This window comes from Thermobia domestica, chromosome 1 (assembly GCF_964235325.1).
Source record: "Thermobia domestica chromosome 1, izTheDome1.hap1.1, whole genome shotgun sequence".
Lineage (NCBI taxonomy): Eukaryota > Metazoa > Arthropoda > Insecta > Zygentoma > Lepismatidae > Thermobia > Thermobia domestica.
In genome coordinates, this window is record NC_137454.1 from 136,087,281 (window position 1) to 136,113,133 (window position 25,853).

A 25,853-nucleotide genomic window follows, 5' to 3' on the forward strand; every position below is an offset into this window, starting at 1 on the left:
ATTCGTCTACACTACTTTTTCACAAGTTAACACAGTTCATGAGAAAACCACGACCGGGTGCCTGGGGGCCAGAGCCCCCAGCGAGCATCAGCGAGTTAAGACTGTAGTCAGGTTTAAAAGTTCTCGTAGTGACTAATTACGACTATGATTTTTTTCCCCCTTAGTGATGCAGTATTACCCTTATTTTGTAAAGGTCTGTATTATCCGAGTCCCGATTATCCGAGGTTCGTTGGGTTCACATTAGCTTGGATAACATGAATCTACTGTGCATATCCTAAGAGGGTAGTTAGGGAATTTTTTACATTGTTTTAATTTTTTATTTTAAACCAAGAACAGTGTATCTCACGAATCCCTGAAGTTAAGAATATGAAATTCGGCATATAGACACCATTAAAAATAAATCACTACGTTATTCAGTGCTTTTGAATATTCTGCACATAAAGGTAGAAAAGGACAATTCCTATAATAGTAAAACAGTGCGCGCTTCTACAATAATATTCCCGTAACTCAAAGTAGGTTTTCATTTGTTATAAGTTTGAATCGTAATAATTGTAACTTATAGGTATTTACGAATGGTTTTCAAAACAATAATTTATGTCATGTATATAAAAATAAAGTTCCAATTTCTATAAACAGAAAATGTAATCAAATTTCTTTACAAAGATATTTTTATGTATCTATAAAATTGCCATTGTAGAGTTGCGACACACTTATATTACGGGTGTGGGTTATTTCCACCTTCTTTACCTGGTACACCGCTACGTAAGCTCTGCATTCTTCGCATCCTCCTTTCTGCCTACGGAAAACACAAAATGTTACATATGTAGCTTCTGTGTAGTTTGCTACGGCTGAACTGTAAATTGTCATTACCAGTGGAGCATTAATCATAATTTCAGAGTTTATTGATGTCAGTAACTTGCCTCCCCCTTGTTCGTTCATTACGCCTTCCAGGTTGAAACTACTCTATTAACATTTCACATCTTTCTTCCACAAAAAGCGAAATATAAGGATTTGTTTGAGTTGATTTGGAGTTTAACGTCCCTTTCAGTAGAGACTATATGAGACAAGACCTATTGATTAACGTGGAATCCGAACCACATGAGCTCCAGCCGAGAATCGAACCCGGGTCTCCCACGCCAAAGGCGCATACGCTAACCACTCAGCCACCAAGGAGTACAAGGATTTGTTTAAGTTGAACATGGAAAATTTCGAATTCTTTACTAATAAAATAAGCGAATACGTATGTCAGCGTTTTTAAAAATTCTGCTCCTTATTCAGAAAATAGGAACTGTAAGGTTTCACTTAAGTTTGAGGAATAAAATTCGGTATATAAATCTGAATTAAAAATAGTGGAATATACATTTCAGAGTTTGGCAACTATTCTTTAAGACGAAGGAAGGGGAAATTTCTTAAATTTTCTCTCGAGACACAAACTGATGATGTAGTTTTCATCATTGCGGGAAGATAGTTCATTTTCTTAACAGGTTATGGAACGTAGCATTATTTTAGAACAGCTTCTATCATGACACACTCAATAGAATGTGTATCATGAGGAGGAGGTAGGGGTTGAAAATATCTGCCAAAAATACAGTGTCTCACTAGACCCTTATATTAGAGAGATTAAACGATTTATATAAACTCCTAATTAAGAGCAAGTGGACACGTGGTCCAGGGTCTTCTAAATTTCCAATAAGAGGACAACTTTATAATTTTTTGTCAATATATTAAAGTTATACCCACTTTGTATGTCATCATCACAGAAAAACTACTAAATTATTTGAAATGAACTGTCGAACACTTGGTCCGACAAGAGCTTTTGTCATGTCACTTTTATTAAAATACGTATCCAGTGGGGAGGGAGGGAGTGATAAATATGCCGAAAATTAAATATTTTAGGAGCCCCTCATGTTAGCGAAATGAGACTTGTTATATCAATCCCTTATTTAAAGAAGTGTTCCAGCGTTTTCAGAAATTCTGCTTCTGAAGAGGGTTAGGGAGCAATTCTAAAATATTTTAATTTCCAACACTTTGTACTCATAAAATAGTACGTAAACCGACCAAAGAGTAAACGTTTGAAATGTTTCAAATTAGGTTTTTAACATAATTCGCATTGAGATCGACTTTTTTTTTAATCAATTCTCTTAGACTGAAAAAATATCTTAAGGGGAAAAGGAAATTTAAAATTTATTGGATAGAATAAATGCTACACTCTGAAATGCATTTTATCAATACATAGTTATCAATTGGGTCCAACTGAGATAATTTATTTCACTTTTATTCAAATATATGTTGTAAGGGCGAAGGGTTTCCAAATATAATTTAGCATACTTTCCTTAAACCTTAAGGAGCGAATAACAGGCATTTCAGCTACAGGAGAGCCAGCAAGAGAAGGTCTCTGACAGCTTGCACTGACGTGGCCACTACTCACGTGTCAAGGCTTTTTTCGGTGATTCTATAATGGCAATTTAATTAATGATGTAAGACAGAGTGACCGTGGTTGGTAACACTAGTAATAAAGTACAGGCTGCATTGCCCAAACGCAGTTAGTAAGAAACGTCAGAGACCATCCCTTGTTGGCCCTGCTATGGTATCTACAATACTCTACTTCTAATTCAACTTATCATTGCCTTTCAATTTCTTCTCTAAAGTTACGTGGAAGTATGTACTCTCTATCATATACCAAAATATCCATGTGGATTTCTATGGATTAAAAAATAAATTAAATGAAAGTCTAATTTTGCGTCTATTAATTATGCCCTTTGGGCTAAAAAAGACGGATTAAGAAGGATAGAGATCACTAAAAAGTAGTGAAATGAGAATGTGGAAGAAAACGAATTTTTAAAAAAAAAACATGAACAAAAACAAATATTTAGCTTTATATGTATAAGATATAAAATAAACTATTAATTAGCTTTGGAGATTTATGGTTATAACCGATACTATCAATCGATTTTCAAACATAGGAAAAGTCAATGCCAACAGAGAATCATCTTACTAATAGGTAAATACATGAAATCTGACAAGTTGAGTATCAGAGTTCAGGAATACTAATTTTTGAAGGTTGAAGGCGAGTAGTAGTTAGCTCGGCAGTAGAGTGATGGACTAATAATGGAAAACGTGGTCAGGGAAACACAACTTCTTTTTCTGATTTAAATACTGAAGGGAAAACGTTCAATTTATCTGGTAATCCTGGATGGAGACGTTAGGATGCTAAAATTACGAAACAAAAGAGAAATTACTGGTAATTTTAATCATATACACCTCTCTTTGACATTGTTTTAAAAGTTCAGATTTTTGAATCTCCTTGCTCCTCTCTTGCTTGTCTTGTAAATCGAGTATAGTTGTTTAGTGAATCAAATAGATCCTATAAGCATTATATTCTTCCTTTCTCTTCTATCTACTTCATCTCTGGAGACGAATGTTCCGATAAATAGGCTGTAGGGTCGATTTTCAAAAATAACAATATCTACATTGTCACTGATACAAAGGCAAGAAAATCGAGAAACAGAGAATTCGAATGTTTTCAAAGATTATATTGCACTGTTGCTGCGAATCTGAGCCTTAACTAGATAGACCTACTTCCCATTTTAGTCAAATTAACACCTCTAATCACAAATTCTTATGCAATTTTCCTTCGTATACGTAACAGTGGTCACATACTTTGCAAGGCGAAGGGTGTAAAGGCACTTTTTATCGTGAACACATAAATACTCAAAAAGTAAATAAATAAATAAATAAATAAAATAACGCTTCTGAATCAATGAGTCAAAATAGCTGATCTCTTTACGTCTACTTTGCAAAACTGATGTGTACTGTCAAATGGCAGTTCTTTGTTACCACGCCAAAATCAAATGAAATTATTATATATATGAAAATGAAATTAATTTTATATATATATATATATATATATATATATATATATATATATATATATATATATATATATTCAGTTTAACGTTAAATGATTATACACTTTACGTTAAAGAGGACGAATCATTAATGAAAGTGATTGTATTATCGAAAGTGTCGATTAAACGCATACAGCATGTGTGAAGTTTCACAGTAGTAACAAATAAACAGAAGAGATGCAAATGGAGTAAAGATTACACTGAATTCTGCTGTCTCTTGCCATGTTGCACAAACTTGATAAGACTAACATTACAATACTTTTACTACTGCTATAACAAGATACATTTGTTTATGATCTGATCTATCATAATCTTTACCTTAGCATCACCACGTACAATTTAGACACGTTAAACAGTTAATAAGTTCAAAATATTCAAATCTAAGTGTTTCTTCGAGCAATAAAGCGTTTAAACACAGTGTCTCAGGAAGGATGAAAGAGGTAAGTGGGAAAGCGTTGGTGGATGAATTCAACTATACTGTTTCATAATAAAAGACGCAAGAAATACAAAATAAATAAATATTTATTTTTTATGATATGGTAGTTACCAATAACATTATTATTCCTTTATGAGGTCCCTTCTGCCGATTCCCTTTTTATATCCTCCAGTGCTTGTTGGACTAACTTTTGAAGTTCTGGAGGCAAAGTGTCGTCCGGCATGTTTTCATCACTGCTTTCAACAATGAATGAATCTCCTGCAACATTCAAGTTATTTGATTTTTTTTTTTCTCAAACTAACAGTCAAGTACACACACACACAGCTAATAAACAGCAAAACATGTTCATGTTCAATACCATCACCATCCACTTTTAAATAATTAAATTGAAATAATGCACTTTAAGCTGTAATTAAATAGTGACAATATAATACTGTACAAATATATAAGTATTAATGCTCAAATCTAAATATGGTTAGGGTCTTGTCCTATTTTGAAATAATTAAATTGAAACCATACAATTTTTAAGTTGCAATTAAATTGCTACAATAATTTTAAATAGACGAATTGGCTGCACACTGGCGACATTTTTAACGTCAGGCAGCCAAGTGATAGTGCAAGTAGCAACATCTACAGATACTTATCAATTTAATAGACAAACTTGGACTTGGAAACATGACAAATATGTGGGTTGGCAAGACACAGATGGCGACCGTAACACTGGTTTATTGGTGGTGATGTCTTAGGGGAAACTGCGTACTACGTGAGGAGTATTAGAACGCCAGGGTGTAGTAAACTGAGCAGACGGCGATAGTGTAAAATGGGCGACCTTTCTTGTTTCCAAAGACCAAATTATTGACACTCAATTATGTTGTAAAAGCGTGACGAAAGTGACAAATGTGTTGGGTGTCTCGCAAAGGACAGTATTTATGGTGATGACTGTCTACAAAATTTACGTCACAACCATATCGGACAAGAGGAACAATGGTCGTCAGAATACCCTCAATGACAAGTCCCATCGACCATTAAAACCAATTTTCCCTCAGGACCGTCGTACAACTATGGTGCAAGAGACGGAGGAATTCAAGCATCACTTCCCACAGCCTGTGTCGACGATCACAGTCCACCGCGAGTTATATATGGATATACGAGGTCGAATTGCACGGACAAAACATTGATAAGAGACCATAACACTTTGGCACAACGCTAGTAGTATCGCAAATACGCAACATAAGCCGCTGATGGTTGGAAAAGTGATGAGTCATCGCTCACTTTATTATAAACTACAGGCTGTGCTTGTGTGTGTCAAATGCTCAAAGACACGTATGATCCACAATGTCTTCGTCCAACCGTAAGACACGGAGACGTCTCTATGATGATGTGGGCCGTAATATCCTGGTTCTCAATAGGTTCTCTGCTGACGCTTACCGGTCACGTAATTTCCAGTTGATTATACGATCATGTGCAACCTATAATCCAGGTCTTATTTCCAAGCAACGCAATATTCCACAATGATAATGTGCCTACTCACACAGCTGGAGCTGTTGCGGCATAGTTTAAGGAACAAAGGGATGAAGTTCAACACCTTTCCTGATCCGCCCAAATCTGGATCTAAACATTATTGAACATTTGTAATCGGCTTAGGAGACATAAATCTGGAGCAGATCCATCCTCTCACGAAATTGCGTGATGCACTATATGCGGAAATGTACAACCCACTGAACTACTCAAAATCCTACAGTATGTTGTTACATTGCATCTATCTTTACCTTGGACTTGCAACAGAAAATATGTGCAGACAAATCATACTTTTCACTATGATACGAGAAGCGTCCAATAAGTTATCAACCTAGACAGGAAGGACTAGGCGGAGCATAAATGACGCCTGACATACATGCCAAGGCCACTATGGGGAACCCAGCTGCGCAATTTGAAGTCAGTCGGAGCAACGCAGTGGCCATGAGGAAAGTGGAGCAAAGTGTTTTGTGTTACGCCGCGTAGCGAATATTTGTGTGACACCGCGAACAATAGATTTGCAGAAGTTGGAGCATCGCTCGGTCATCACGTTTCTCACTAAAGAACAGAAGGAACCAAAGGATATCCATGAGCAACTGGTAAAAGTGTACCGGGATGATGCACCGTCAAAATTCCACATCAAATACTGGTCAAAGCAATTCAAGAGGGACGGGAGTCCATTGAGGATGACCCTGCACCGGAAATGTGTCGCACCTATCACCACGGAAATGTGTCGCAAAGTTGCGGACATGGTCCTTCAGGTCGATGTGTGAAGGTCGCCGAGATTGCAGCAGCATTTGGCATATCCAAAGGATTCCTGACGATTCTTCATTATCGCTTGGGCATGTCAAAGGACTGTCCCCAGAATGGTCACGCTGCACTGAGGAAACGGCGGATGCAGCTGTCTCAAGACTCGCTGGACTTCTTTGAGGAGGAAAGGGACAAATTTCTGACTCAACTGGTGATAGGGGACGAAACCTGAATCCACCATTGGAATCCTGAGAGCAAGCAGAAGTCCATGCAGTGGAAACACCATGATTCCCCACCCCCTGAAGAAGTTTGTTGTTGGACAACGAGGTCCAACATGCTGTTTCCAAGTGGTTTGCAGACCATGACAAGACTATTTTTTCTCTGGGATTTCTACTGCCCACAAAGTGTCGACGGAGCAAAGATCTCCATGGGAACTACATTGAAAAACAATGATGACAAGAAGAACCTATCTGCATTCCTTCCTGTCTAGGTAGATAACTTATTGAACGCACCTCGTACAACTGAGAATTTCAATTTAAATAAGTAGCTCATAATTTAAACAATTTAAATAATAAATAGTAAATAGTTAATAACAATAACTTAAAGTAGTTAATAACAAATAAATAATGTTCAAGTATTACCAAGAAAAAGGCCATTACTGATTCGGACTGGGAACAATTTGATTAGTCACACAATAAGAATGAACAGGAGTTTTCCACAAACACGAAATTCCCAAGTCAAAACATCCGATAAAAGTACACTAAAAAACATTGTAAATAAAAACATAAAATACTTGCCTTTATTATTATTTTGTTGGACCACTTTCTCTACAGTCTTTGAAGATTTACTAGGACTTCTACATTTGGAGAAAACTGATGATTTTATTATTGAAGATGACGATGACTTATTTGTTGGAGTCAAATGTTTATCTTGAGGATCACGCACTGTCACTGTCACTTCGTCTCCTTGTGTTCGTATTTTACTCTCGTGAGAAGGACTTGGAAGTAGTTTATCTACATCAATTTCCAGGTTTCTGTTATCTTCCGATTCAGTATCTTCAGCATTTTTCTCGTGCTTCTTCACTTCTTCAGCTATAATCCTCCCGATCTCCTTATCCACTTCAGCACCCGTATAGCCTTCCAACAAAAACTGAGAAGGAAATACCATTTCTTTTCCCCCATGGATATTTTCCAAACGATGCTCCAATTCTGTTATTCGATTGGCCAAAATTCTGAAACGAATGAAAGGATTTGATTCTGAAACAAATTCACCAATTATGAAACAACTAGCAAAAAATAAGTCTGAGATTTTACACGAGGTGGCACCGCAATCACTGTAACTGTCCTAAACCGGGTAACTAAATATTTAGTATTTGAAACAGACAAAAAACTCGTGTGCTGATTAGGCATCACTTCTTGCGTGGAAAAACTACTAAGGAAACAAAAGGAAAGCTTGAAAAGTATTATTGAGACCCTGTTCCGCACCATGAAATGATAAAAAAAGTGATTCACAGAATTTCGTTTTGGTTGTACGAGTCCGTACGCTGCTCGCTGCTAAATATTCAGGGCGTCCAAAGGAGGCCACATCTGAATAAATTGTTAATAAAATTCACCATTTTATGATTCGGTGTTGAAAGATCAAGTCAAGATATTCACGATAGCTAGGATCGTAAACATCGAATTCGAACGTTTTTACAATATTTTTCATGAATATTTAGGTAAGAGGAAGCTGTTGCCAAGATGAGTGACGCAACTTCTCATTGCTGACCAAAAGCAGAATCGCATGACCATTTCGAGATAGTGTTTGGACATGTGGAAGCGAACCCAAGTATGTTTTGGAGGTGTTATAGCACTGTTAATGAAACTTAGATACATTAATATTAGCCAAAAAGCAAAGAACAGTCAAAGCAGTAGATTTCAGAAGAATATGCTCCGAAAAAGACAAGAACTGTTTCATCGACTGGAAAAATCATTATATCGTTTTCGTCAAAAGGTAAAATTATTACAGGTCAGTACTATGCCCCTTATTAGATCTTTTCACGAAGAATTTATGAAAAAGCGGACCCACCTAGCGAAGAAAAAAATCTCTTTCCTCTACAAATGTCCCGGCCGACACTTCTACCTTGGTCAAAGCTGTCGAATTACACCACCAACTGCTACTTCATTTGCCATATTCTCAAGATTTGGTCCCTCCAGAGTTTTTGTTTCAGAAACCTGACACCTGGCTCAGTAAAAGAATGTGTGCATCCGATGAGGACATCATGCTTGACACAAACATCTATTTACAGCATTTGACAAATTTTACTTTTTAGTAAGCATAAAAATGTTGAAAAAACATTGAACAAAATGTATCATGGTAAAAGGAAACTATGTCGAAAAATAAATTGATTTTCGGTACCGAACACAATTCTTTCATTTCAAACTCACGGACATACCAAACACGTCTCGTATATTACGAAAAAAAAGTCCGTCTTTCAGCGCAAAGTACTATATGTATTTATTTATTTATTTATTTATTTATTGAACAAATTCCCAGATACAACATAACTTTGCCATTTTACATAGGGAAATGTTAACAAAAGAAAGCAAAACACAAGACAACAACAACAACATAGAACAGTGTCAAAAAAGAGTGTAAAAGTAATATTATTTCGCCAAAACCCGTTTAATTGCTCTTTCAAACACCGGGTAGCTTGAAAAAATGTCCACATCAGGTGTTACTTGATTATAACAGTTTGGTATTCTGAAAAAAGACCTCTGTATAACTGCCAACCTAGGACGGGCAAGATGGAATAGGTGGGTATTCCGGGTGATGCGGGAAGGGACACATAAGGATAGTTCCTAAAGTAATATTTCCGATCTTAAGTTTCCATTAACTATTTTATGAAGATATTTCAGGTCAGAGATAATTCTGCGTACTTCCGGAGTCTGGATATTAAGATGTTGCAAGAGTTGCTTCTTAGATAATATTAGAAGTGCAGGAACACGAAAACGGACTATAGCGATAAAGAAATTAAGAATAGAATCAAGTCTGGAGAGATGTGTAGGTGCTGCCATGGCCCATATGGGAGAGCAGTATTCGATCTTGGGCGCTATTAAAGTTTTATAAAAAGTTGCTAATGACGAAACAGTGCGTAGTTCAGTAAATCGATAAAGAAGTCCCAACATGCGCATTGAATTCTTAAGTATTGAGATGTGGTCAGAGAATGTAAGTTTTGAATCAAAGATGACACCAAGATCATTATGACTAGCAGAATGTGTGATAGGGGAATCATTGACATGGTATGTGGAGGGAACAGGAGACTTTTTCAAAGTAATAGCAATACTGCCACATTTCTTACTGTTGAGTTTCAAGTGCCACATTTCACACCAGCCTATAAGGTAATTTATGTCTTCCTGTAGAGCAATTGTGTCATGGAGACACGATATTTCTCTGTATAACTTATAATCGTCAGCAAAAAGCAGAAGACCACTAGGTTGAGCTGATAAGTGCGTGTACAGATCATCCATATACAGGGCAAATGATAGTTTGTTGATGTAACTTGATTCCTATTTTCTTCTTTCTTTATTCTTTTCTCTTGCGTTGTTTGAGAGTTAATCTTTTGTATTCAACGAAAAACGCAAAAACTTAAGGCTAAACAGTTTAGAATCTGAAAGCAATTTGAATGAAGTGTAAAAAATCAATAGCATTAGAGTGCAATACATTTATGATTATTGTTACTTTCGAAATACTATAAAACTTGTACTTCTTTCACGAAGATGTTACATTATAATACTACTTATAGAAAATTAATCAGAGATTTGGATTAATGCTTCGGCATTTGGCAGAATCTAAATTCAGGAATATATATATATATATATATATATATATATATATATATATATATATATATACTTTATCAGAGAAATGAATTAAGGACTGTGTTTGAAGTTAAAATGAGAATCCAGACTAAGATTCTAATGAAAAGTAAAAAATCTAAACTAAAAATCTAGACTAAGAATATAAGCCACAATGGATGAAATTATCATATACAAAGAATGTTAAAACATTTTTTCTTATCACTGTAATTATTTTACAGTCATAGTCAGTTGTTTGTTGACTCTCAGCGATTATTCTTTATTACATTACATTACATTAAATACAGACTTTGTGCACACGTTCCATATCAAAGTAGCAATCTCCTACATTATAAACACTTTATTTGGTTTTACACTACTCTGAAGTACCTCTCTACTTCGCTCTTGACGTCGAAGCCGTTTATCATGGACTTCTATTAATATTTGTGTGTCAAAATATGTTAAGATGATAAATAACTGTGTACCGATTGGCCTTCTTTTGATGAGCGAGTGCAAGCGTTTTGTCACTGAGAGCTTCAAGTAACGCTAGACAGAGGCTCTTCATATCAGCAAGAGTTGCCGCTGTATTCGGAAGCTGCGAAGAGGTTCCTTTCTCCAACAACTGCTGAACTGTAAATACAAAGAAACGCGTAAGCATTAGCAACGAGAATCTATCAACAATCACTAGCAATATTAATTACTTTAGACAAAAATTAAAAGTATTTCAACTACATATATCATGATTTAAATGTACAAATTTATTTAAATAATTACAGATAGGTTATGATGGATACTTTATTTAAAACTAAAGTCTTCATAGTTAGTCTCAAAGCTAATTTATTACAGATAGTTATGTGGCAGGAAGTTTTCTATCAGATAACACTATATTTTTCTGTATAATATTAGTGCTTACAAGAACATGTTAGGGATGAAAGATGCCTGAAATCTTACATGTCAATAATATACTTAATTCTAGTTAATATATTTTTTATTCTTGATAAATTGACATTGCTGGTCTTTCATTCCCGTAAAATAGATTATGATTTTAATTTTATTTTACGAAAAATTTTTCAAATATAAAAAATTTAGTACCAAATCAGCAGTGACCTCCTATCACAATAATATTAGTGGATTCAGTGTGCACCGATTTATTCTGATTATAAAAATAATTAACCGAGATACAATGATTGTTGTTACCTAACTAAAAACTGAACTTACTTATTCAGCTTTGTCATAATCTGGTTACGCCATGAACAATATTTCAAGTTTCACATATAGTGTTCGAAAACAACGCCAAAACACCTCTTTGTGGTGCTTCCTTACACAAAATTCAAGACAAAATCTCGGTGCAGAAACGCCTATTTTCAACTTTATGATCAGTCGAAACTTCGTCGCAAAACTGGAAAACAGCCGTAACTTGGGAATAGAATGTCCGATCAAAGTTGGGTAAAAGGAGATATTCATTCTTTTTAGTCGTAGATGCCATTAATGTACAATTGAACGCGGTGCACGAGGGGATCAAGGTTAGACCCCAAATAAATTTGAAAAATCTTTGGATATTCTATTAAAAGTAAAAAAAGAAAATAAAAGAGAATCACGATAGGCCATATGAGGCCAAAGTTCTCAATGCAAACAGATATCCACAATTATTAGACTTTACCACTTAGAGGGGACAGTTTTCGGATATAAGACCAGGAAGTTTGAAAAATATTCTTTACACGAAAATATGAAAGAAATTATGGACAATCATTATTTACATGTGTACACAAAAGTGTCAATTCATAGCTATAGCATGTTGAAGATTTGGCGAAACGATACTGAAAAGGACCATAGTTCGAGAATGCATTATATTGTTGTGTGTGCTAACACTGGAGAAGATCCAAACATATTTAATAGAGCTCGGCAATGCATCCACGGTTCCTCGATAAGAACTCAACATTGAGGTTCTTGGAGAATATTTTGAACATTTACTATAATTTGGACAAACAATGGATAAATATTATATTAATTTTACACATATTGCATTTGCTTAACGATTTTGAACATATGACCACACATATTTTCATTTACAGTGTACAACATTTCTTACAAGTTATTTTATACTGATTACTTTAGTTCCTCACAAACCGCCAATTCAATATCATTGTTTGCTGTCTTGCGTAATGTCACGTATGTATTTTTGTGGTATTTACCTTCATATTGCTTCCTTGGGTTATATGTAGTTGTGTTTCCTCAGAGATATGGTTTCACCCAGGCTATGCATTGTTTTCGGTTTTTAATGTCTAGCAGTTCAGTCTTTAATCTCATATAATGGTATGATGCAGTACACAATAGATACAGTTGCTTGGTTTCCACTTTACACTGTATTGCATTGGTGCGATTGAAATGCCCAATATACGTTTGACGGTAGGAAACCATTCTCTGTAATGTAACCAATGGTCACGCGTACCAATTTCAACTTTTCACATGTCCAGAAAAAAAAAGTTGAGGTGCCCAGTAACTTAGGAATCCGTTTGTTGCTTAACAACGTTTCATGAAGGTATACTATGAAGAAAACACAACTGCTAGTCTATTTCCTTTATGAGTTCAAATCGGGATATTTCACATATTCTGATGGGTACCTCAGAAACACCATGGAAACAGATCCTCGGAAAACTGTTCTTGCAATCGCAGACGAATTTGACACACATCATACCACTGATATTCAACGACTAAGGTAAAACAGTTGGACTCACTGGGGCCACATGAGTTACACAGGGCATTAAGGATCACCGTTTGAATGTTAGAGAGGTTCTTAGTGTACGGTATAACCGGAAAAGATTCTTATATCAAATTGTCACTTCTGATGAAAAAATGCATTGGCTACGATAATCATAAACAGTCAGGCCAGTGGTTGATTGTAATCAACGAACAGGACGTTTTCCCAAACGAACGCTCCAGCCGCAGAAGTTGTTTATGTTGGTGTGGAATATTAGTAATGAAATCTATGAAATGGACCATGGTTATTCAGCAACGGTTAGCAATAGTGGTCCTTTTGAAGAAGACTTCATAAACTTCTTTCTTCTCTTTGAAGTTAAGTTTAAGCTCTCTCTGTTCCACATCTACTGGTACAATACAGAAATCTAGGCATAAAAATAATTGCTAAGCTTTTTACTTGATCTCGATCCGACATTTCACTGTCGAGGTATGATTCTTTTAAAGCATCGTTCTGCTGGGCGGGCCTACATTTGTGCATCCATTACTATCCATATATTTTTTTCATTTATATTTTTGTGTACAGAATTCTTGCTTGGTTTTAAATCCGAATACATTCTCCTGTATGTGTCAAGTCTAATAAATGTAGAGACCTACTTTCATCCAGAACTTGAGTCTCATATGGTCCATCATGGTTCTCATTACTTTCTGCCTTTACTTTTGGTAATACCCAAGGAAAATTATTACCTTGTTTAATTGGGGCTACTCTTGCGTCGCCCCTGTACAACAGTCAATTGTACACTAGTGACATTTACGACTAAAACCAAAGAATGTCCTCTTTAACTATACATTATTCAGCGTAAGCTCTAAACTCCGATAAACAAAATATTTGTATCCTTCCGCTTGTCACCAATACGATTGGCTAGTGATGTATCACTCCCACTCCCCACGGGGAGGAGCAAATTATACACGTGCATTTTGACAATACTGTCTCGTGTTGTCCAGATACAGCAGCAGCAGAAAAGAAAGAAATGAAACTCGAAAGATTTTTTTAAAAATAGTATTTGCATTTCGCTGGTAAGCAATTGTTGCTTAGTAAGTAAAGGTTTGCCTTGTTGGTGTTTCACCACAACACTCGTGGAACCGGGATTCATGTCAGTCATCTTTCAGACTTTAAAAGCAGAACACCCGTCCACAGTTGAGTTGGCGCCATAATTACTGCGCATGCTTAGTGTTTATTTCTATTGTTTCATTAGCCACACTCGATTGCAGTATTATTAGATAATCCGTATTATATTTTTGTCATTTATAATAATATAGCAGTTTTATATGAAGCTTCATAGTAAAAGTAATAATGCAATCACATGAACTAGTTTGCGGAGGAGTACAAGCGTCGGTAGGACAACAGCAAATCAGCGAGATTTAGTTTCACGTGGCTTTGTTTATCGCAGTTTAGAGCTTACGCCGAATAATGTATAGACTTTGATCCGACATTCCGTTCATGAGTTATGGTTGTTTTTACATTTTTGCGACAAATTTTCGATTGATCATAGAACCGAAATAAGGAATTTCAGCACTCAAATTGGTTCTTATTTTTGTCATATTTTGGTATCAGAAACGCCCCCACAAAAGGTGTTGTTGATGTTTTCGATCATCCTGTGTATATAATTGGAACAAGGAAATACGAAACAGGAATAGAAAACAAATTACTTGCAAGAAAATAGTAAAAACATAATCACGTACATTAAAAAAGTACATTATGGGCGTTTTCATTAAAACGCACCACAGACAACGAAATGCTAGATATGCATTCCAACATGGCACTCACCAGTAGACGCTTCTCAGTCCTGTCTTTGATCTTTTTCTTCTCTTCCCCCCCTACTTCTTCCTCCCATACCTAATGAAGCATTTTGGAGAGTCAAATATTGTGTAGCTTTTACTGTTGTGAATGTTTTCACTATTTTCTGACGAAAGTCATCATCTATCTTCCCCATCAGCATTCCTCTGTTAAATTGTTTAGATGTTCACTGTTTATATGTTTAATAGCAGCAGAAGAAATAAAATATACAAGACTCTGATCTTACATATGGGCAATTTATAATAAACTTGAATCTCACTAGAAACTACGTAGATTCCGTCAATAGAACTGATAGTGTTCTCTTGTTAAATGGACTACAATACAACAACATGCATTACATCTGGATTACAACATGCATTTACTAACAGGAAATGTTCAAAACCTAAAAAGTGTCTGGATTATTTTAATGATAATTTTGCACGATCAACCTACTAGTTTATCTTAGTAAAGCAGAATCAAATAAAACAGCAATAACAAAAATATTAGTAGTAGTAATATCAGAACTCACCCTGTTTATGAGACATAACCATGCCTGAACTACTACTTGATCCTAGTTTAACTGTTCCTTTGTTCCGTTTTTTGTCCAACATGCTCTGTTAGTACGAAATTAGTATACGTTGTTAGAAGGAAATAAACTATTAGACAGAGAAGTTTTTACGTACAAAATTAGATACATTCTATCGAATTTGTGATTTCAAGTTTCTACTAACAAATTTAGATTAATCCTACGACGAATTACAAGCCTGAATTAATATTTTAAAAAGTAACTAATGCTTAGCTCTTGCGTATAGAGAGGAAATTGATTATTTCCATATATTTATTCCTACGATGCAGTAAATTTCTTGGGTAGATGATTTAGGTGAAATGAATAAGACAATTAGGGTTTCCTTTAAGATGTTATGCACATTAAATAATTCCTTATAGAAACTATTAAGTCTAAACAAACACAACACAAGTGAAGTACAGTCAGATTAAGTACTATTTTTGTTTGTTTGTTTGTTTCAAGATAAGCTTGGATATGTTAATAATTTAGTGATTATCCCCTTATTCACTCATGTTTCACCACAAACCTTACACATCTCGCTTTATAGCATGAGCCTTTTTCAGAGGCAGTTGTGAACAAAAAAATAAAATGTAATGAAACGTGTGTAAAGTAATTAAACATAAATAGACAAAAACAAAGTTAAGAAGGTCTGCAAAAGTAAACTCACGTCACCCCCCTAGAGGAGGTAGGGGTCTTACCCCCCACTCCCACTGGGGGCTGAACTACGATTTAAACGCTATCAAGATTATCACTAATTAACTTAGAGACCCCTACTATTGATTCAACACTAACATCGATTGTTTTCGATGATTTTACATGTCATTCCTCTCTCCACCAGGGGGTGCTGACGGAGGCTGAAATTGGACTTAAACGACATCGGAAGTGTCACGATTCACCTCAGTGACCCCGAAAACAATGGATTCAACACTAATATCGGGGTAATTTTCAATCATTTTTATACGTCGTCCCCCTCCCACTCCCTCAGGTGTGCTCGAGGGGTCTTACTCCCAGAGTATTCTTTTCCAGGTTGTAAATAATGTGTGTCCCAATTATGGTTGAAATTGCTTTATGTGTTCCAGAGTTATACTGAAGCACCCATCCATCCTTATATGGATGGATGCTTCAGCATAACTCTGGAACGCATGGAGCAATTTCAACCATTGTGTATATTATATATATATATATATATATATATATATATATATATATATATATATATATATTACAGCATATCTCAAAACAACACCGACAACGTTTGAGAGGTGATTCCTGACACCAAGATAACACAAAAAGTGTAGACCAACCTGGGTGCACAAATGCTTCCTTTCGGAGTTATAGCTGCCGAAAACATGAAGAAATAAAGGGTAAAGGTCCACAGATCCAAAATTATCGGACCTACCGCAGTCGGGTCAAGACCACTTAGGAACTAATATGTGCACTATCCAAAAATACATGTTTTAGAAGCATAAGGTACTCACGTAACCATTTTTATAGAGCAAGTTTGGCTACAGGCATATAACTGGAAGTACTCACCAACTACCTCTATAAAAATTGTTGCAGAAGTACTGCAGAATTCTGAAACATGGATATTTGGACAGAGCATATACTAGTTCCTAAATAAAGTCTTGACTCGACTACGGTATATTCCATAGTATTGGAGCTATGGACCTTTAAAGTTCATTCTTTCATGTTTTCGGCAGCCTGTAACTCCGAAAGGAAGCATTTGTGCACCCAGTTGGTCTATACCTTTCGTCTTATTTTGGTGTCAAGAATCACCTCCCAAACGTTGCCGGTGTTGTTTCGAAACACCTTGTATATATTTGGTCTAGGAATTAATTCGTGCGGGTGGACAAGAGATGGCGCAACGAACGGAGCGTCCCACAGTTCCGTGTATCCACACATATGTTGCAAACCCCTGTCATCGCGTATCGTTCGTAGTATAGGGCAGTGGATTAAAGCGTCAACAACACCAGTTTGTAGTTAAGTGAACATGGCGCAACTTGTGCCTGATAAAGTGTTTTTGCGGGGTGTCCTGCTGCATTACTTTAACATGCAGAAAAGTGCGACTGAAAGTCATCGTATTTTGGTGGAAGTGTATGGTGACCATGCTCTAGCTGAGCGAACGTGTCAGAAGTGGTTTGCACGGTTTAGAAGTGGTGATTTCGGCTTGGCAGACCAAGAGCGAGCTGGACAGCCAAAAAAATTTCAAGACGAAGAATTGACAGCATTGCTCGAGCAGGATTCGTGTCAAACGCAGGAACAACTTGCAGCAGCATTAGGCGTTGATCAAACAACAGTCTCCAAACGCTTGAAAGCCATGGGAATGATTCAAAAGATGTCACATTGGGTTCCACATGAATTGAAAGACAGAGACGTTGAAAGACGAAAAACCATTTGCGAATTGCTGCTTCAACGACAGAGCAGAAATGGGTTTCTGCATCGAATTATTACGGGTGATGAGAAGTGGATCCATTACGAGAACCCTAAACGGAAAAAGGCCTGGGTGAAACCAGGTGAACCAGGTCCATCACAACCAAAACGAGATATTCACTGTGCAAAGGTTATGCTGTGCATATGGTGGGATATGAAAGGTGTGGTGTACTATGAGCTGCTGCAACCGGGTGAAACTATGAATGGAGAACGTTATCGACGACAATTAATGCGTTTGAAGCAAGCTCTGGCCAGAACACGACCAGAATGGGAGAACAGACATGATAAACTTATTGTTCAACATGATAACGCTCGCCCACATGTCGCAAAACCGGTCAAAACCTATTTAGAAAATGTCGGATGGGAAGTTTTACCCCACCCGCCGTATTCACCAGACGTTGCTCCTTCGGACTACTACTTGTTCGATTGCATGAACAACGATTTGATTGGACAGCGGTTTACTTCTTCAGAAGATATCGAAACATGGGTCTCTGACTGGATCGCTTCCAAGGATGAGGACTTCTTTCGCCACGGAATCCGTACATTGCCTGACAGATGGGCGAAAGTGGTGGCTAGCGATGGACAATATTTTTCTTAAGGTATTTATGTATTTTGTGTTTGTACTACAGCTTCAATGTGTGCGTACCAACCGCACGAATTAATTCCTAGACCAAATATATATATCCAGGGTGGGCCATAAGTCCCATAGCACCCTTTGTAAAATCCATGTTCGTGAAAAATAGTGAACAACAACCATGTAGTAACATAGTAGGCCGTGAGGGAAGTCGGATTGTGATGGTGATCGAGATGGCGGCCATATTGAATTCACGTCAAGATTTTTAAATGGGAACATGGTCATGCGGCACATCATTTTAGGCTAGAATTTAAAGGCAAACACAATGGTGAAATCAATTTGTTGATATCTTAATGTGTTCAAAAGTTACAGGCATTTGAAACTGCTAATTTTACCGTGCCAATTGCTAATTCCGATCCCACATTCCACACACAAATTTTATTTTCCGATGAGACCAATTTTTATGTCACTGGGGAAGTGAATAAGCAAAACTGTCGCTATTGGTTTCCGACAAATCCTCAGAGGGTTGACCCTTGCCAAATGGTAGGTACAGGCAAATTAATGATGTGGTGTTGTCTATGGGGCACCCAATTAATTGGTCCATTCATCATTCCTGGTACCCTCACTGCTGAACGGTATTTGGATATGTTGCGGGATCTCATACCTTCTTCCATATTGTCCGAGGACGGCACATTTCCACTCTTTTTCCAGCAGGATGGTGCCCCTCCGCATTACGGATTACAGGTCCGTACTTATCTGGATGAACAATTTCCTGGACGTTGGCTTGGGCGCATTGGTCCCATTGAATGGCCAGCACGATCACTAGATCTGACGCCCTTGGATTTTTATCTGTGGGGTCATCTGAAGGTAAACATATACGCCGAAAAGATCCGGGATCTTGCACACCTGAAAGAACGCATATTTGCAGCCTGTGCCGATATTTCACCAGAAACTCTTTTGAGGGTCATGGACAATTGAGTTGAAGGACTTAATTTGTGCATAACTCAGGATCGGGGCCACGTAGAGCACGTGCTCCGCCATGCGTGACAGGTAAAATTAGCAATTTGAAATGCCTGTAAATTTTGAACAAATTAAGATATTAACAAACCGATTTCACCATTGTGTTTGTCTTTAAATTCTAGCCTAAAATGATGTGCCGCATGACCATGTTCCCATTTAAAAATCTTGATAACCATCACAATCCGACTTCCTCTCGGCCTGCTATGTTACTACATGGTTGTTGTCCACTATTTTCCACTTACAAGGATTTTACAAGGGGTGGTAAAGAACTTATGGCCTACCCTATATATATATATATATATATATATATATGTGTGTGTGTGCTCAAAATTAACCTAATACAATTTTCTGTTTACTTCTCCACTGAAATTTGCTGTAGAAGAATTATTCAATTTTCTTTTTCTACGGAAAAGGTACACGTTAATTTTTTTAAAAATAATTTTAGCCTACAAGAATCGTAATTATACTTTAAATCAGAAACATACATCCCATTTGTGCAATCAAAATTAACATATCTTGTTTATAAAGCGTTTAATAGATACTTTGTTTGTTTGTAACTGAACTGATCATCACCTTATTTCCGACACAATATAAAACTATAATTTTTACAAAGCTAATGACGTCTAATTAGAATTATAAAATATAATTCTTTCTAAGAGTAGATAAAGTATAGTTAAATCTTCTGTTTCAACTAGTATGATTAAAATGAAATGAAATTTTTGAATTTTACGTTCCACGGTTATGTCGGTTAGGTTAAAGGAGACGGTGATTATTAGAAATTAATGAAATGATGGAATGAAGAAAGTGGGAGGAAACGGGAGAACCCCGAGAAAACCCACGAACACGGTGGTTGTCCACCACAAAGTCCACACGGCGCGAGCTGGGATCGAACCAGAGACCCCAGGCACCAGAGGTGAACGCTCTATCACTGAACCACCGCGTCCCCAACTAGTATAATTGAAATCAGAAGAATAATATGATTAGTCTGTATTAAACAGTACAGAGCAAGCTAAACAGTTTTAATTTTTACTAGAATGCATCTTCGAAATTGAACCTGTTTTATTATTTCAATTACTAATTTAAAATTAATTCACTAACTTGATTTACGTAGAACTTAGATTATTAAATTACTCATTGGAAGAAAAACTGAAAACACATTGTCACAACTGCTAAAACGATGATGTTCATATTTAGTTTGCAATTTTACCAAAAAGAATTTCAAAAAACTTACGAAATATTGGAAATATTCACATACCCTTTAATCAACAAACAAACAACCAAACACGATTAAATTCGCCAGTTTTTTTTTTTTTTTAAATCAATAACATGTAGAGATGCAAGAGCTCGAAAAAAACGGCTTTTTTGAAAAAAACTCGGTTTTTTCTGCTTCGCTTTTTTGCTTGGCAAATTTTGGGCTTCTTTTCAAAATTGTGCTTTAAATTGATAAAGCAGACTTTGTTTCGTTTTTCTACAACACAAAGCTCATTTAATAATTAGTGGTTGATGCAGATAATATAAAACCTCTAAAATAAACCATGAATTTCGAAAAGACTTTTTTTAAATTCTTAACATATTTACATTATGAATTCCAAAGGGTTAACCAATATATACAGGGTGTTTCAAAACAACACTGACAACGTTTGGGAGGTAATTCCTCACACCAAGATAAGACAAAAAGTATAGACCAACCTGGGTGCACAAATACTTCCTTTCGGATTTGTAGGTTGCCAAAAACTTGAAAAAATGAAATTTAAAGGTCTATAGCTCCAAAACTATGGGACCTACCGTAGTCGGGTAAAGACTTCACTTAGAAACTAGTATATGCACTATCCAAAAATACATGTTTCAGAATCCTAAGGTACTCACGTAACATTTTTTATAGTCAGTTTGGCTACGGGCATAGAATTTGAAGTACTCACCAACTACCTTTATAAAAATCGTTGCGGAAGTACTGCAGGATTCTAAAACATGGATATTTGGATAGGGCATATATTAGTATCTAAGTGAAGTCTTGACCCGACTACGGTAGGTCCCATAGTATTACAGCTATGAACGTTTAAAATTAATTTTTTCATGTTTGCGGCAGCCTATAACTCCGAAAGGAAGCATTTGTGCACCCAGGTTAGTCTATACTTTTCGTCTTATCTTGGTGTCAGGAATCACCTCCCAAACACTGTCAGTGTTGTTTTCAAACACCCGGTATAATAATTTTTTAACCTCTTACATACAAAAGTGAGTACTTTTTTTAAAATATATATATATATATACACAAATAACTAGCAAAATTGTATGTAGTATTTTTACTTCAAAATATCACACCGTCTTTTTGAAACAAAATAAAGTAAAACATGAGAGAAATACATTTAAATAATACTCTTAAAGGCTGCACATCAAGAGCTTCGTTTCGGGTAGTTCTGTACATTCTTGAAATTTTTCAGTTAAGTTTTAATTGTCATATACATTGTATGAATATTTCGAACAAATTTTTCATTGATTGATCACATACGTAATAATCTCTTACACCTATCAGGTGCTTCGAATTCGCAAAATCGGCAAAGTTCCGAATTCTGTAATGCACTGACTGTTCCTTAAGCTTGTTCAGAATCGGGAAAGTACCGAATTTTATGTTCATGAATCATGTGCGTAGTAGACTGTTCATTTGAGCTTGTGGTTTCCTAGGCTCTAGAATATATAACCACTATCATGATTTACCCAGTCCTGAAGGTTTCTGAATTTTTAACAAGAGGAATTCAACATATCGTTAAGATTTTTTTTTTTTTTAACAAAAAAGAAAAACTATGAAATACACTTAAGAAAAGTGGAAAGAACCAATCACTGTTCCAATTCACAAGAAAGGAGACAAAATTGGTTGTAATAATTATCGAGGCATTTCTCTTAACATTCTATTAACAAGATTGATCCCATACGCAGATGAAATTATTGGAGATTATCAGTGTAGATTTAGGCGAAATCGATCAAATATTGACCAGATATTTACCATTCGACAAATACTCGAAAAGAAATCGGAATATATTACCCAGTACATCAACTGTTTATTGATTTAGAAAGCTTACGACTCGGTTAGGAGGGAAACATTGTACAACATTCTTACAGAATTTGGAATATCGAAAAAGCTAGTTTGATAATTAAAATGTATTTAAATGAATCCCAGAGTAAAATCCGAGTAGAAAAATGCGAACTTCTACATCGAGAATAGTCTGAAACAAGCAGATGCATTATCGCCATTATAATCAGCTTTGTTCCGGAGTACGCTATAAGGAAAATCAAAGATCCAGGGCCTAGAGCTGAATGGTATTCACCAAGTTATGGCGTACTGATGTAAATCTAATAGGAGATGATAGGAGAATAATAGAAAGAAATGCAGAGGCCTTATTAAACGCTTGTATTGATTTGGAAGTAAATACAGAGAAAACTAAATACATGGAAGTTCACCAGGATCGTAATACGGCAAATAATGAATGCGTTAAAACATTAAATAATAATTTCGACAAAGTGGATACCTTCAAATATCTGGGATCAATACAGATTTGTATTACCAGACCAAAAGAATATCCACGAAGAAATTAAATGTCAACTGAAATCAGAAAATTCGTGTTATTATTCAGCTCAAAATATTTTGTCGTCGCGAATTCTGTCGAGGAATTTGAAGCTTAAAATATATAAAATGATAATCATGCCGGTTGTACTTTATGGTTGTGAAACATAGTAGCTTACACTGAGGGAAGAACGCTGACTTAAAATATTTGACAACAAAATCCTGAGACGAATATTCGGACCCAAGAGGAATGGGAAATGGCGGACTTCATAACGAGGAACTACATAATTTATACGGTATACCAAACATCGTTAGGGTCATCAAGTCTAGGAGGATCAGGGGGCAGGTCATGTAGCCAGAAGGAAAGAATGTAGGAACGCTTTCAAAGTCTTAACTGGAAGACCAATCGGAAAACGTCCATTAGGAAAATCTAGGCGCAGATGGGAGGACAATATTAAGATGGATCTCGCAGAAATAGAAATACAGTGTACAAACTGGATCGAATTGGGTAAGAATAAAAGTCAATGGAGAGCTTTTGTGAATGCGGTATTGAACCTTCGGATTCCATAGGCCATAGGGTTAAACACAACTGCACAACAAACATGAGTGAGTGGCTAGCTTTTGCGCTTCTATCGGGAAGTCCCGAATTCAACCCGTCATTCTACCATTTTGACAAAAATTTTTCTTAATTCCATTTATGAATGTAGAGATTTTCTTATCGTTTTAAAGTCGTTGTTATTACTAATTACCAACAGTGACGGATTTGCGAAGGGGGTTAGGGTGGGGATGTCTTTCGGATTGAAGCCTGGACCCCGAAATTACGGAATTTCTAAACTAAACTAAATATTAGTTATGTCTTTACTCATAAACTTCAAGCTCTCCTCAAATAAAAATTAGGAATTTTTGGAAACTAATCAGAGAAACGCCTCCCAAATACGTTTTTTAAATCCGCTCCTGATTATTTGTATAAATTTGTATTCAGAGTCGTATCCGGAAGATAATTGCTAAATCATTGCACAGCTACAGTATAAAAGAAATGTGCAACTAGGTTCTGACGGATATATTGAAAAACGTAAGTTTAACTATGTACTAGAAGGTAGAGTACTAAGCTCGAAGAAATGGAACACGAATGACTAAAAATGAGATGATCTAGAGAAGAAAAAAGGTATCGGTAACTCAGAAGTTAAAAGTTTAATAGCCTCTAAAATTGCCCTCAAATACTACACACTTTGTTTACTTTGATTCATAAAACATGTGCTCCATCTATCCATCATAATGGTGAATTCCAGAGCGAAATATGGCATTTCGGTCATGAAATCTTATTAAACTATAGAGTATACAATAAGAAAGCTATTTAGACAGAAAAATCATGAAAATGAAAAAAGGCAAAATTTCCAAAATTCTCGTTTTTTTTTTTTTTTTTTTTTTCAAAAAAGCCGGCTTTTTTGCATCTCTAATAACATGTCCCAAACAAACAATTACCAAATGCTGTAGTTCCAATCAGCTTAAAGGGCTACAAGAAATACACTCTACTCACAATATGACTTACAAAGCCCTCTCCACTGATGTAGTGCTAGCGCCCACACCTCTGGTGCACGTGGTCCTGCGTTCGATTACCCAGTAGGAAAGCGTTGAAATTTAAACGCATTACGAGGTGTTCGGATTTATACTGAAACTGTAGGTCACGTCTTATATAGCGTCGATGCTGGAAAGGGACGCTAGACTTCAATAACTCACAAGCAAAAACATGAAGCCAGAGAACTTTACAGAGAATTAGGTGAATGAAGTGTACTCTCTTTGATAGGTTTTATTTTCGGAACAACTATTGAATACATGAGTATACTATAAATCAAAATAAAATTAGTTTCAGTAACAACAGTAATAAACAGTAATTAATTTGTCAGTTCGTTTAAAAATTATCGCTCTAACGCACTATTATGTCACACGGTGGTATGGTAACACGGTTTATTCATATGTTCTAGTTAGTGTAGAAGCAAAGACAATGCAATTTTTAACATAACTAATTACGTTTAGTACACTATAGTTAGGATATATAATTATCAAACTTATATAACTCCTACCTTATATTTTGATAATGCTTGATTTGCTAGCTCTTTTTCTTCTTCAAGCTGGTGCAATCTTTCTTGAAAATATCTAAAAGTTATTTTAAAAGAAAAGGTTTATATCGATAGAGCTCATTGCGAACTAATAAAAAGTGGATAGGATAACGAATAGGGTGAGTTTAAAGAACTTCTAATAACCAATAGATGGTAGAACGTTACCATATCTTTCCAATGTACTTTGTATGGAACGACAATATTCAAAATAATTCAATCAAATTCACGAGAACAATATTAAAACTTTGCCCCAAACTGAACCATCTGCATCCATGCAATCTCTTTGACATTTTGTTTCTTTTCTTGTTGAGAGTTTTAGAATTACAAGTATGTGTTTTAAGAGTAAAATTAAGTGCTCTAAATAATGAATAAAACCAAACAAGTTATATTTTTTCATTAATATTCAATTTTGGGGTAGTTTGAATATTTATCTCTTGAATCTCATTGAATTATGTACAATATTGCCGCCCCATACAAAATACACTGGAAAATAGGAAAAACGTCTGCCATTTATTGGCGATAGTCGAGCCTTTACACTCACTTTAATCCATCTATAGGGTGAGTCATAAGTTTCAGAACACCTATTTCCAGTATAAATGAAAAGGAATGTCAAAT

At 35.9% G+C, this 25,853-nt stretch overlaps 1 protein-coding gene across 1 annotated transcript in view; it reads right to left on the reverse strand.

Moving 5' to 3' along the window:
• Positions 1–4,412: 4,412 nt before the first annotated feature.
• LOC145689406 (coiled-coil domain-containing protein 149) overlaps positions 4,413–25,853 on the reverse strand; it is a 43,761-nt gene continuing 22,320 nt past the window's right edge. Inside the window, exons 6-10 of the mRNA XM_081763562.1 lie at positions 25,203–25,275; positions 15,506–15,590; positions 10,931–11,075; positions 7,407–7,840; positions 4,413–4,602 (exon numbers count right to left, since the gene is read on the reverse strand). Of these exons, the coding sequence (XP_081619688.1) occupies positions 4,475–4,602; positions 7,407–7,840; positions 10,931–11,075; positions 15,506–15,590; positions 25,203–25,275 (865 nt within the window). The 3' untranslated portion in view covers positions 4,413–4,474. The remainder of the gene's footprint in view (positions 4,603–7,406; positions 7,841–10,930; positions 11,076–15,505; positions 15,591–25,202; positions 25,276–25,853) is intronic.